We start from the raw sequence: 14,880 nt of genomic DNA on the forward strand, positions 1-14,880 counted from the left end.
TAACAGTTTATCCATAATCAAAATGCTCGTCGTTTCGAGAAGCGCGGACTTACGTTGAGCGTATTTTTGTAATTTAGGAAAAGAATTTCAAAATGAATTTTCCAGAAAGTACTTAGTGCTATATCTATGCTATATACTAGAAGATGAACTCTCAAATAGAAGGTCCATACCCCTGGTTCTCAGCCTTTTTAGTCCAAGGACTACCGCTCTCCCCCCCACCCCCCCCCCCAGCAAAATGTCCCTAAATAAACTGTGAAAAAATATTGCACTGAATTTATTTCACTCTACCTTGCTTACTTTGACATCGAATTGTCATAGATAGTGATAGCGCAGTAATATTTTTATATTTAATCTTTATTCATCATGTTGTATTCAGTGTAATCGTGGATTTTGCCGACTCGCCCAATTCCATCCAAAAACCCCCGACGGGTCTGTGGTCCCCCCTAGTCGATGCCAGCCCATAAAAAATGTGTTGAATGGATGCGCTCTGCTCTCGGGGTTTCATCAGAGGTGGGGAAGAGCGTTTTTTTGTCCTTGTTTCCTAAACGCATTGAAGTACTGTAAACGCAGAACACTGTGTGCTTTTTAAATATTTCTTAAAAGTCAAGGTGAGAAGCGTTTGTCTCGGCCCAGAATACAGGATGCGGAGAAAGATTAATAAACGCATAGGGTGCATCACTACGGTTCCTTCGCAGAGACCGGTTCTTCGGATGCAGGTCATCATCCCCCCTAAGATTTCTTCCAGCTCGACCCAGATGCGTCTGCGCGGTCTGCTTGCGGCCCGTGGGACTTCAGTGTCCTCTGGCGATTCTTTAAGCCTGTCCAGCAGTTCATAAATCGGAGGAGACGTCACTGCACTGTAGTTGACTATGATTAATTCTATGTACAAACACATTCTAAACATCGACATCGAGACATTTGCATCTCCACTCGAGCAACACGTGGAGCGGCCTGCGTGCGGTGCTGTGGGCGAGGAAGGTGCCTTTGGGTGCTTATTGCTGAGTCTGTCCACTGTCACGCTGTTTATTGCTTTTCTTAGGCTCTATACCACGAGACATGTGTCACGCAGGAGAGTGAGCGGTTATCCCGCGTCCTTTTCACGCCGCCTTCGTCACTCATCTGCCGCTGTAACCACGACAGCCCTCGTCCTTCTTCTTTTTCGCTATCGTTCTCGGTATAGTTAGGCCGGGTTACGTTACGTTAATTAAAAGGTAAAGCTACTTCTTTATGGATACAGTATATCCCAGGGCAAGAGAAAATACCCACTGACAGATCTCTCCACTGACAAATTCGTGCAGGTATGTAAGTTGTGGAGTCCGTGTGGGTTTCCCCCGGGTGCTCCGGTTTCCTCCCACAGTCCAAAGACATGCCGTTCGGGTTCCCCCGTAGCGTGTGTGTGAGTGACAGGGAGAATGTGTGTGTTCCACTGATGTATGGATGAGTGAGCCAGTGGAAGTAGTGTATCTAGCAGTGTAAGTCACCGCGGTGAATAAGGTGTGTCGGCTGGTAACACTACATAGAGCTCATTGGAAGTCGCTTTGGAGGAAGGGGTCTGCTGAATAAGTAAATGTAAATGTGAACGTAAGATGATGTGTGATGCGTGTGGGAAGCACTATTTATTTATTTATTTCACTGGAACCCGTCTTTATGGTTCCGAAAGGGAAACAAGGTAATAAAAGAGACCTAAGCGGTGCCAGATTCTATGTCTGCAGATGGGAAGTCGAACACACATTGTTTTAACTAACCGTACAGTAGCATGTAAGGAAACAGCTGACAGAAACGCGTGTGCTTTAAGAAAAAGTACCTCCCTGTTCTTCATTATACATAACAGGACAGCCGTGCCTTTCCCGGCAAAGGCAGTTTGGCTGGAATTCGTCTACAGGTCGCCCCTCATCCAGGTATGTGCAGCACAATGCCGGGGCCGCTTTACCCCCGAACGACAATTTTGTCCGCTTTAGTTGAAGCAGAGTGTATGATTCTGCGTGCAAACTTGCCATGTAGGGTGAAGTAATAGGCAGCTTAATGTTACTCATTTTATGGCCTTTGGTGACTAATAGAGATCTTTTCATTTGTCTTCTTTGTGGACATGTAGGATCAATAGTCAAAGTGAGGGTGAGTGTGTTTCAGCTCCTCTATGAGATTAATGTGGTAAAAAAAACAAAAAAAACAAAGGATCTGAAGATAGCAGGAGACAGGAGGGAAGAGATTTACAGTGTAGTGCGGATGAGGAGGAGTTTTGTGCCAGACCTGCGCGTGGACTTATTGCATCCTTTCCCTTGTGTTGGACATGTGTTTTTTTCACCCTGGACACCTGTGTTAGCAGAAATAGGGTCTAATAGCCTAGGCAAAAAAACAGCCTGTTTATTAAAGACTAATATTATAAATATAATTATTTATAATTGACTATTTGCTCTTAACTTTAACGCATATATATGGAAAAGTGATGAAATGTTGAAGGATCACTAGCTGATGTGATGGAAGAGATGCAGGTAGATGTGTGGAAAAGGATGACGTGCTGCACAGATATTTCTGCTAAGGATTATAAACCATTTGCATGTTTTACAAGCACAATGCGGCCGGAGGGGAAGAGCGCGGACCCCGCATCGTCTTTTCCGACTATTCCGGAAATCGCTAAAGGACGAAACTACGCTACCCAGTCTTACTAAGTTCATGCATTTGAAACTTTGTTGTTCTCAGCAGCATTTTCTCCTTAATCAAAAATTTTCTACTAGGTTGTGAAGCCACAAAAAGTCTGAATCGAATAGAAATTTGAAAGGAAAGAAGTGCAGTACTGATAGGGTCGTTACTTGGTTAACGCACGGAATGCGCCGATGGAGAACGCGTTCCTTTTTTCCCGGTTTTACTCCACAATCTTGCAGATGGGTTTTATATCCCGCTTATTGGATTAAGCCACCCTGACTCCTTCAGATCCTATTTTATCCATGCTGCTGGCTGGAAGAAGTCATGGTTCCCTGGATTTTCTGTGTTAGGCCTTTGTCCTGCGAGCTGTAACTCCGGTACCCCTCAAAGAGTTGGATCAATGTGATCCAGATAAGTTTCCGCTTTGTGCAGAAGGGCGCCTCATATGCATTTCCTACTTCACGTTCTGAGAACAAGGTGGGTTTCATCCTCCACCGTGAATTCGGGATTGGTTTTCGTCCTGCCGAGCTCGTCTTTGCCTGTCTGTCTTCATCCCTTTGTCCTCATTTTGCTCGATCATGAGTTAAATCCCATCGCTCTATTAACTATCGACTGCAATGCATTAATCATTTACTCTAAATTCCTACAAATTGGAGGGAAGGAGGTAATATGAGGTAATATTGCTCCAGGGGAATGCAGGGGGAACACATCTAATTGGTAAAATTTTAGTTTTTCTGACCTAACGTTGATGATTTCATTATACACTATTTGAACTTGGTCTCTTGCAGAGTAGCTCAAGTAAAGTAATAATGCAGTGTAAATATATAGTCAACAGTACCATAGAAAGTTTCTGTCTCCTGATAATATGTCTGATGTGCATAGATAAGAGCTATGAAGTCGGCGACATTAAATCTTAACGGTTTAATTAACTTCAGTCTCTCGTGTCGGTAAGGAAATACCTTTCAATGTTTCAAGTGGAAAGGATTTCAGTTATTATTTGGACGTCTCTAAGCATGTTGCCGTTACACATTTAATTTACCAGTGTCGGTGTTTTTAAGCGATTTCTTTCCAAATTAGTCACGTATTAGTCACGCGTCTCTTTAGACGCTTTATCGGGTTTTGCATGTGTGTCTGTGTGCGACTTTTCCTTCATTCCACTTATAAACTGAACGCTTTGCTGTGTTTTGCTGGACGCCGAGTACCAATGAACTGCTTTTGTAACTAACAGTAATTAATGCTGATCACCGTCTGACTGTGCAATATACATAATTTGATTAGTGCAAATGACACAATTAGTGCTAATAATTCCCAACCTAATTGCAAAACCTCTTCTGCATCGCAGTTTTTTTCCAAGATCAAAACTGTTTTTGCACAGATTTTACGCAGCAGCTTAGTCCTTTGTCTCAGTTGTGAGACTGTGCCGTGTTGCACTCAACCACACATACTTGGATTCGTTGTGGCTCATTTGCCTTTCCCTGCTGCCGTGAGCTTTCAAGGGATTTTAGATGCGCCAGTGAACTCAAGAGCTCTATTCTCATTATTCAGGTTGTCCACATGGGCAGGCACAATATTGCACCTTTTTTTTTCTGACAGTACTGTGGTAATTTTGTCAAAAAGCAGATCAAAATAGCAAAACATGTCTTATAAATTTGTTTGTAATAATACTCCACACAAAATACTTATTGAGTCAATCTATTTACATCCTAAACGCAAATGTGGCCATCCCACTGGTTTTTAAGGTAAGGATTCTTTGTAATGTCTCATGTAAAGCTTTCAGCTCTGTTTTATGAGTAAAGGACATATTCAAGTTTTCAGAAACAAGGATCTTTCTCTCACCGTTCTTCCCCTCACTGCTCTCCTCTCATTCATTTCTTTCGCTTCTAAAGAATTTTCAAGCTCATCCCAGACAGCTCTTGTCTTTTGTCTTTGCTATTACAGTAGTTAAGTTTTCCTATGGCACTTGCATTGTTCTGCATTTATTCAGGAAAAACAAAAACAAAACTTTTTGAGGAAATATAGTTAAAAGCCGATTCCAAGTCAGAAGACGGAGGTCAAATCTCCGATTCCCTTCGGTATGACCTTTGATCCATTCCTATAGAGGCTTGTAGTCTCTCAAATTCCTGTCGACTGTTGACATCTGGACTCAGGTCATCGAGTACCCTGTCACTGTCTTCCTCATCTTCCTCATCCCTGCTCATGAAGGCAAGCTCGTTCTCATAGCAGAATGAGTTGGTGCTTGGAACCAGAAACTTATTCTCAACCATGTCCTTGGCACTGCAGCGAGGGGTTGACGGCACCTCGTAGGTGTTATGAAAGTGAGAGTAGTCTACTTTGTACTGGTTTTTCTCCTCAAAGAGAACAGGTTCGAATCTATGGCCCCACAGGATCTCTGTGGCCAGGTATGAGCTGCGTGCCTGTGTGGTCATCGCTGTTGCCTCCACCATACCTTCAAGGATCACCACAATCTCAAAATCAGCTGTTTCCAAGTCCTGTTTGCTGATTCCAAACAGTGGGCTCTCTTCGTCAATTTCGTGAAGGATCGTGATGGGGGAAACCAGAAAAATTCGATCAAGACCTTTGTCAAAGCCAACATTGATATCTATTTGGTCTAGAGGTATGTATTCCCCCTCCTCTGTGACCCGAGGCTTGATCAGCTGTGCCCTGACATGTGCCTCCACAATATGACTCTTTCTGAGGTTCCCGACTCGCCACATCAAGCATAGCTTCCCATCTCTCATGGCGATTACAGCATTGTGGCTGAACAGCAGAGTCTGGGCTCTTTTCTTGGGCCGGGCCATTTTTGCCATGATTGCACCAATCATGAACGAGTCAATTATGCACCCCACGATGGATTGGAACACCACCATGAAGACAGCAATGGGGCATTCCTCTGTTACACATCGGAAGCCGTAGCCAATAGTGGTCTGGGTCTCGATGGAGAAGAGGAAGGCTGCAATAAATCCATTGACCTGCAGAACACACGGTGTAAAATTCTCATCACCAGTAGGGTTGTCCAGGTCCCCGTGCACCAGGGCAATCACCCAGAAGACTAACCCGAATGCTAGCCAGGAGATCACAAACACCAGGCAGAAGAGGAGGAGCATGTACCGCCAGCGGATGTCCACGCAGGTGGTGAAAATGTCAGCCATGTACCGCTGAGATTTGTCATCCATGTTGGCAAACTGGACATTGCACTGACCGTTCTTCTTGACAAAGCGGTTGCGGCACTTTCGCCGAGTGTGGATTTTTCCGTTGCCGAAGCCGTTTACCCCAGGCATGGTGGTAAGACGCAGTCCCTCTTCCTCTGAAGATACGATGCTGTAGCGTTTGATCCTTCCCACACTCATGCCTCCCTGGAGTCCAGAAAATAGCGTAGTCTTGTATTCCCAAAGACAGCCAGCAAAACCATTCGTAAGCGAACAAAGTGCAGTTGCAGTTATATCCACAGGTTACTGGTGAACCGATGCTCTTATGACTGACACGAAGCCAATTTGTAGCCTGTGGGACAGCAAAAATAAAACAAATCAGCCAACAGTCATGACGCTGCATTGATACATTATAACAAAATGTTAGGAGGCCAATCCTCACGGCTGTAGCTATCTATGTACACGCTGAGAAGGGCCTATGGCCGAAACGCATTTTTGTTATTTCATTACTTTTGCATCTTATGAAATAATAAACTATATATAGATAGGTAACTCCGTCACGGACGGTCCCAAGCCCGGCCGAGAAAGGAGGAGGGTTGGGCGTAGGGCTAGCTACCCCACGCTGTAAAAGCCTTTGCAGCTGCAGAAACACCAAGTAGGAAATTTCATGACATCTCAGCTCTTAGGGATGCCTGGAGAACCCTTGTTGGCAGCCTGTGCCCCAGGAGGGGTGGAAGGCATGAGAAGAAGATATATAGATAAGTACCACAGTGAGTGCTAGCCTTATAATGCTTTATTTCAGTTTTTTTGTAGGCTTCAGTACCGGTGTAGCAGTTTCTCTCGCATTTTTTGGTGAGCATGGGTTTCACTTTGCATTAACACATTATACAAATTTGTTTCTATATTGTTCCTTCTAGGGGGCGCGGTGGCACAGCAAGTTTAGCCTGTGCCTGCTCTCTGGCGGGTCTGGGGTTCCAGTCCCGCTTGGGGTGCCTTGCGATAGACTGGCGTCCCGTCCTGGGAGTGTCCCCTCCCCCTCCAGCCTTCCACCCTGTGTTACTGGGTTAGGCTCCGGCTCACTGCGACCCTGCTTAGGACAAGCGGTTTCAGTCTGTCTGTGTGTGAGTGATCTTTCTTTCTATTTTCAATAACTACTTAAGCAAGTAGGACTGCCAAGGTGGCACTGTCTGAGGTATCAAACACTGTAAAGAGTGGTTCAGTCTGGAGGTGTCCTCTCACACAATGAAACTTCGGAATGCTCTATCCGTAAAGGAAGACCATGAAAACTCAGACAACAGTGCGGACAAGTTCTAAATCCAGTGTCCTCGACATTTGCAACATACTGTTATCTACATTTAAACAAAAATGAAGTATTATTTATTTTGCAAACCAATAACGTAATTATATTACTGTTATCGCTACGTTAACATAATTCTATGTATTTTAAGTATATTAGGAAGAATTGTGCTTAAGGTGACCTGAACTGATATATCTCTCACAGCCGGAGCCTAACACGGGAGGGGACACACCCAGGACAGGACACCAGTCCATCACAAGGCACCCCAAGCAGGACTGGAACCCCAGACCCCCTGGAGAGCAGGACCCGCTCCAACCCACTGCGCCCCCCTATTTAAGGCAAAATATTTAACATACAACTTCTCTAAAGCTTTTTGTGTGAAAATATCTGCTACACAGCTCCACACCTATTGTGAAACTCTATTCAAGGAAATATTTTCTTGCAGAAATTCTAAAAAGAGAAAACAAAACAATGAAAAATGATGACGGGAAAATTTTTAAAAAAAGGAATATTTTTGAGTCAAATAGTACAGTAAAGGCTGACATTGTTAATCAAAAGATTGCAGTTTGCAATATGTTGTTCATCTAATTTCAATTCCAAAAACTGATTCACATGACCTCATTGTCACAGTTATAAGAATTATTTATCAGCTTTGCGAGAGCCCATCTATTTTTGTGGCCCTAAAAATGAATAAAAAAAGTATTTGAAAGAGAAACTTGCACTGTACACATAAACGCCAAAAAACACAAAAATAGATCCAATTGCTAGTCTGATATTTAGAAAACCATCATTATAATTTAGATTTTTAAAGTGTGACAAATCTGGTGTTACACCCTTTTTTGGCAGAAAATCTGTCAAATTTCTTCTGAGTGAGTTATTGTATATTTATTATAAACAGTTTTCCACTGAAATAACTGAGTATAAAATATTTCTTATATCAACAAGCATGTACAGTACAAATGATGTAAAGCAGAAATATGAATTTATAAGTGTGCTTTTTTAAAAAAAATACTAATCAAAGCTGAACTCTTTAGTGGCTTGCTTAAAAATAAATAATGAAAAGTAACGAAAGATGATGCTTATTAGGGAGAGAATTATTGCACAAAAGGTTGTCAAGGCAACAGGGTGGCTAAATTGACATTATAAATCACAAAGCAGTATGAACATGAAAAGACTTGTAAATATGAAGGATTAAATGTCAACCTGTACTAATATTTTAATGAGACATATTTGCTGTCAATCTACCAAGTCAAGTATGACAATAATCATATACCCTTTCCTCACTTAACCAAGGGATTTTATGGGGCAAATTTCAATAACGAAAGGAATGATTGTTATTTCATACCCTGTAAAAAAATCAGTTCCTAGAAAAAAATCGAACAAAAAAATTAATTAAAACACCAGAATAATAGGCATTTTTCTGCATCAGCAAGATATTTTATAATTTGTATTTTAGGTTCCAGAAGTAGAGAATTTTAAGTACTATTTTGAGAGAAAAAAAGAAGTAACACTTTGGCTCGTCTCCTTCAAATGGTGTAGGAGCTATTATTTTCTGGTTATTCTCTGTTAGGTGAAAATTGTGTGTGTGTGTGTGGGTAGTAGTGCAGAATACCCCAGGAATTTTCTGGAAGTACTAAATATAACTCTGAATAATTTTTACAAATTTTCTATGAATCATCTCAATGTGCTATAAATGCTTAATACAATAACAAATATATAGTTCTGAAATCCACCCATAGTCCATATAATCCCTCCACGCCGCGTTCCGCTTGCCCGCTTTGTTTTGTGTGAACGCTCGGTCTACCGCATGTGTACAGTCTCCACGTTCGCTGCCTGACACAATGGGACGGAAAACGTCGCAAGCCGGAGCCCCCGCTTTGTGCTCTCGAAGGGGTCCTCGCTTGAACTCGGCAGCATCGCACGGTTTGAGATGCGTTATCGCCGCGCTCTGAGAGGGAAACTGCACTGCGAGTTTCGTGCTGCTCAAGATCATGCTGTTTCATACGCTGATTCTTAAAGCAATTATCGCCTTTACTTCGAGAAAGCGCATGCTACGTTGGGAAAAATGTGTACTTCAAAATGTTTGGGACTCTCTTATACCGCGGTATACAGCCAATAACTATACCTCCCTCATTTTGCACGTTGATTGCTTTGAAGGTCTGGGAGGTGAATCATTACCCCGACGCACGGCAATGTGAGTTTAGATGGGTTCAGTCAGCTTTTTTGTTTGGGGCTCCGGCCTGCCGCATGCGCCTTCCTATGCGTACGAGCCACGCTGGTTTATAGAGCGAAGGCACTGGGGAAAACATCACCGAGAAAAACACGAGAGCTTTGACATTCTAACACATTACCTGCTCAGTATAAGATTTGTACACATTTCTAAAATTTCAGTGTTCAGTGATTGCATTTTACATGCAGAATCTGCTTTATCCAAGGATCTGCCGGTTTATTGCTATGAACAACCCAAAATATATGTTTTTCTAAAGCACAGTGACACAGAAAATCCTCCAGTCCTCTTGTAAGTTTAATAATTCTAGCTGAATTTTGAATTAAAACTCAGAATTAAGAACATTTGAAGAATACAATACGTACCCTGTAAAAACAATAACAATGGTGGGAAATAATCCCAATTTAAACTTTACAAATGTAACTAAATTCCCAAAAAATGCATACATGTTTTAACTATGAGGGGGGCGTGGTGGCGCAGTGGGTTGGACTGAGTCCTGCTCTCCGGTGGGTCTGGGGTTCGAGTCCCGCTTGGGGTGCCTTGCGATGGACTGGCGTCCCATCTTGGGTGTGTCCCCTCCCCCTCTGGTGTTACACCCTGTGTTACCGGGTAGGCTCCGGTTCCCCACGACCCCGTATGGGACGAGCGGTTCAGAAAATGTGTGTGTGTGTTTGTGTTTTAACTATGTCATCCTACGCACACTCAGTTTCACATTCAACATGAAGACCTGTCACCAAAAAATAAATATAATCAATATTACATGCTGTACTTAAAGTTCCTCTTATAAGTGCATCCATTTCTCATATGATAGGGTTATGCCATTCTGTATTATTTATTTTGAAAAGGAAATCATTATCACTTCACCTAAAATTCACTGAAATACCAAAATGAAGGGTATTTTTATACGTAGCAATGCAACCCACATACTTTATTATATTTGTAACACAATTATTGCTTGTACCATGTCTTTTCATGCTATATTTTCATCTTCGATTATCATCAATAATTCTCAATAACTTGTCCAGTATGGGGGTCATGGAGGTCGCAGAGACTATGGCAGGAGGCCGGACATACCCTTGGCAAAGAAATACTATTTACCTCCTGAATTGTGAATACCTCCTGAATGCCTCCTGACAGTATTTGTGTTAGAGAAGCTTTTTACAGGTGGTCCCCTACTTACAATGGGGTTACGTTCCGCGAAACCCATCGTAAGTCGAAAATATCGTAAGTTGAAAATGCATTTAATACACACCTCTGCGTGACAGACTGGGAGATGCGGATCGCTGCCCCTGCCAGGATCGCGAGAGAGTATCGCTCCTCATATCGCTTGCCAGGGAAAAAAAAATCTAAACTCAAAATTCTAAGTATGGTTTCTACTGAACGTCTATCGCCAGCTCACCATCGTAAAGTCGAAAAAAACATAAGTCGAACCATCGTATGTCAGGGAGCACCTATATATGATTTGAAAGGTTGAGTTGGGTGTGCGGTGGCTAGATCTCACAAATGCCCATGGCTTGATTCCACACGAGCTGGTGAAGATGACATCAGCACCGTACCACGTACCAAGTAAGATCAAGGACCTCATCCTGGATTACCGCAGTAATTTTAGTTTGAGGGTCACATCTGGAGGAGCAACATCTGAGTGGCACAGGCTGGAGAAGCTGATATTACTGGTTGAGTTAGGAGGGCCACGCACCAAGTCTGGTGTCAGGCAACGAGCCATCGGAGGTTCCACGGACCATTTGAGAGGGACTACACGTCCCGTAGGATGGTAGGGATGCAGCACCATGGAGCAGAGATGAGGTGGGATCAAGCACTTGAGCATAAGTGATTAGCTCAGTGGACAGCACTGAAGGGCAAAAACATTCTTCTGCTCCAGAACATCTGATAAAAGTAGCAATGCTGTTTTACAGAGTGAAATATCCTTCGTGGAAGAAGAATGATGCTGTAACAGGCAAAAATGTTCTTTGACACGATTCAATGTTCAAAATTTGTTCTACCACAGTTCTTTTGTGTTTTACACAGTGTAACTGGTATTCACTGTACATCAAACAGTTTTATGTTTTTCTATTAAAAGAAATTTTTGATAAGAACATGAGTTTTTGAGATTTATGCAAATTTGAAGCATACTGTAACAGTAAAGGTTTAGCATCTGAGGTTTGTTATTGCGTATTATTACTGTGGTAAAACAGCTTATTAAAGACGCGGAAGTCTTGCGGCACATTAACAACTGGAGGTGTCTGCTGTCGGCGATTGGCGTTTTGTATGTGGAAAATGAAGGTGACAGCACATGTGCCCCTCTTCTAATGCCGCTGAAAACCTGGTCCATTAATCCAGGGGGATTTGATATGCCATCATTACGCATGATTGAAGGAGCACATTCCCAAAGGCAACGTGAAAGAGGAGAGGCACAAGAAGGTTAAATGAATTCTCCTCTTTCCACGACCTGATGATGTGTCCATACAGCGGGATGTGCATTAGCGTAATACATTCACCTGGGTAATTATTTTTGGTAAATTGCTGTCAATGGCTTAACGCCGTTAGACGCTTCGGCGAAAAGTGTCAACGAAATGAATAAATGCAAAGGTAAAAGTAAATGCAGTGAAAGACACTTTACAGATAGTTAACGTGCTCTGATGTTTGGTCTGCAGATATTTTAGTGTGGTAAAGAATACGGTTATTGACCTGCTGTGAATCACACACCTTCGCTAAGGTGGACACACTTTCAGATCGTGCTGACGATCGGGGTCTTAGGAGGGTTTCACGAGGATCGTCAGCACGATCTGAAGGGGCGTCCAGCTTAGTGAAGGTGTGTGACTCATGGTAGGTCCTCAAGAAACCCTCCTTAGACCCTAGAGTTCTGCCGAATAATGCCTTCCACCTCGGCCCACAAGGAGAACCAGTGTTTGGGTTGTTCAAGTTGTCTTTCGCAGATAAATAGCTGTATGCGAAAACAGCCATGCTGTTGGTTCTACTTGTGACTGATACATTTTTTTTTTAAATCCATGACAACTGCGGATAATGAAGATCCTGTTTATTCTTGACCATGCCTGTATTACTGGACTTGTCCGCCTACATCTTGGCCAGTGCATAAACTTAAAGGTGTTAGAAAGGAAAAGTTCCAGAACAGCCTCCAGTTTAGGCCGCCAACCAACGCATCCATTTACAAAAGGCAAATTAATTAAATGGTTCGCCCTTTTTAATAGTCTACCTTTCGAAAAGAAAAGGTGATCATTTAATCTTGGTTTATGTACATAAATTACAAATCACTGACAAACACTATCTTAAAAACCTCGCAGGTCATTTCTATCCAAAATCTCCCATTTCTACCTTAAATTGTGCCGTTGCTGGGGAAATCTGATAAACGGCTGTAAAGGAGGGCATTTTTGGAGCCAGCCCCCCCCCCGGGGACATCTCATCGCGACACCAATCGAACCTGTGTCTGCACCAGGTCACACTTCACCGGCGTCGCCCCGGCCTCGTGACGGGCCGCTGAGAGAAGCCACCATAGTTAAACACTTTGGACTGGCAGGCGCTCCGCTTGCCGTGTCTCTGCCACCCCAGCAATCTGCCCCCGGGCGCGAACTCCTCCGCTCGCCTCGCTTGTCGTGCTCGTCGCAGGATTTATCCTCCTCATTCAAAGACAAAGCTAGCTTTGGGCTCCTGTTCTGGAGCCGAGCTCCCATCCCTCCCCTGACGCTGCGTTTGCGCCTCTTGTGCTGCGCTTTTATTCACCTGCAATAGCTTTCTCTGGGTAATCTCTCAAATGGCATTCACGCAGCTCTCGGCAACGCACAGCAACGGCCTGGGCGTGACGATTGCGCAAGGGTAAATTTAATAGACCCGTTAAGCTATAGAAACCTGTTATTATTGGGTTGTTTATTCAGGGGTATTAAATATGAAGTGGGCTTTGTGCCATTCTTGACCATCTGAAATCACTGACTCTCATTTCTTTCTTCATGTGATTTCACGCCATGTGAAGAAAGCCTGAAGCCCTTCCTGGAGCAGAGGCCCATCACGCACACCAGCAGAACGTCAGTCAGGTCGGTGTCCGTCAGTCATTGTTTGACCCACCGGGGGCCTCGCTGTCTGACTCGAGATGAAACTTTTTATTCGTTCATTCGAAAGCTTGGAAAATAGAACTTTTTTCTATTATATCTGCATGTCATTCACAAGATCGAGTAACTGCTACGTATTTTAATTCACTTTGATTTTTATAAAGTCCTACCATGATTTTTCTTCCTGGTGTCCGGCAGCAGATAAAAATCTAACCAGCGTAGATGATCCTTGATGATCTTGAGGATTTTAGTTTTACACTTTTGATGCGCATTTTCTCATCGTACCTTTCGAAACTGTGTTCCTGTCTTACCTAAGAGCCTGCTTTCTGGACTGGACTGTGTAGAATAATCCTTCCAGGTACAGATGCTCCACTACTTACGATGGTTCAATTTACGATTTATCAAAGTTACGACGGTACAATAGCGATACGCATTCGGTAGAATCCGTACTTCGAATTTTGAATTTTGATCTGTTCCCGCACTTCTGATATGCATTGCGATACTCTCTCCCGATGCTGGACGATGGCACAGCATCCACTCAACCACGCTTGCCATCTCTATATTGATCACGCCAACGAGTGTAAACAACCGCAAGCTTAAACAACTAATACTGTGTTGAGAGAGTATTTTTATTTAGTGTTTTCGCATCCCATCATATCTAGTAAAAGCCCAGGTTTGTCCCCTCTTAAATTTGTCCAGCTGTAGGCTATCATAAGTGTTCTGAGCACGTTCAAGGTAGGCTGGGCTATGATGTTCGGTAGCTGCGGTACCGTATTCTTTTTTGACTTACGATTTTTCCACTTACGATGGTTTTATCGCAACGTAATCCCTTCGCTAGTCGAGGAGCATCTGTACTCACCTCGAAGAGTGTGAATAAAGGAAACTCAATAAGCTGCTAAATTTACTGCTTTGACAGCAACACACTTATCTTCAGGGAATATTCAGAACAGTTTATTATTCCGCTTAACCTTTAACAAATTATTACTGCTGTTGGTTAGGAAGAATTATACTTTCACAAATCTTTAGAAACACTTAATAAATCGAAACAACAAAGGATATTATGTGATGAGGACCTTTTAAGTTTTTCAATTGTAGTTTTAGCATATTGTTTGATTAGAATGGTGAAAAGCTCATGGTAGCTGTAACGTAACGGAAAAAGTGAAGAACGACCATGAGGAGCCAGGTGTCGGCCACTATACCGGCGGACCAACAGCAACACGAAGGGTCTTCCGAGGTCCGGTGAGGACAAGGCAAGGCCAGAAGTACACGTTACATAGGTGTTACATCACAGCCGACCCATCGGCAGCTCTTCCTGGACTTGAGCCCCGTCCAAGTTGAGCCGAGATGCTAAGAGCCTTCAGTTGTCCCCTGGCCTTTAAAGTGAGAATTATCCAGTTCATCAGGCTGCGGCAGCAGGAGCCTTTCGGTGGAACACATGTTATTAGTGCTGCGGTTCCTGCCTGCTCCGCCTCAGGAGAAGGCATTTTTCTCCTATCCCTTCCTTTTTTTTTT

The 14,880-nt window shown here is 43.2% G+C and overlaps 1 protein-coding gene across 1 annotated transcript; it reads right to left on the reverse strand.

Moving 5' to 3' along the window:
- Positions 1 to 225: 225 nt before the first annotated feature.
- Positions 226 to 6,112, reverse strand: kcnj12a (potassium inwardly rectifying channel subfamily J member 12a). Its single transcript, XM_018734881.2, has 2 exons — positions 4,477 to 6,112; positions 226 to 818 (listed from the first exon to the last, which is right to left on the reverse strand). The coding sequence occupies exon 1, from the start codon at positions 5,985 to 5,987 to the stop codon at positions 4,692 to 4,694; it is 1,296 nt and encodes a 431-aa protein (XP_018590397.1). The 5' UTR covers positions 5,988 to 6,112; the 3' UTR covers positions 226 to 818; positions 4,477 to 4,691.
- Positions 6,113 to 14,880: the final 8,768 nt, after the last annotated feature.

This window comes from Scleropages formosus, chromosome 20 (assembly GCF_900964775.1).
Source record: "Scleropages formosus chromosome 20, fSclFor1.1, whole genome shotgun sequence".
NCBI classification, from domain to species: Eukaryota; Metazoa; Chordata; class Actinopteri; order Osteoglossiformes; family Osteoglossidae; genus Scleropages; species Scleropages formosus.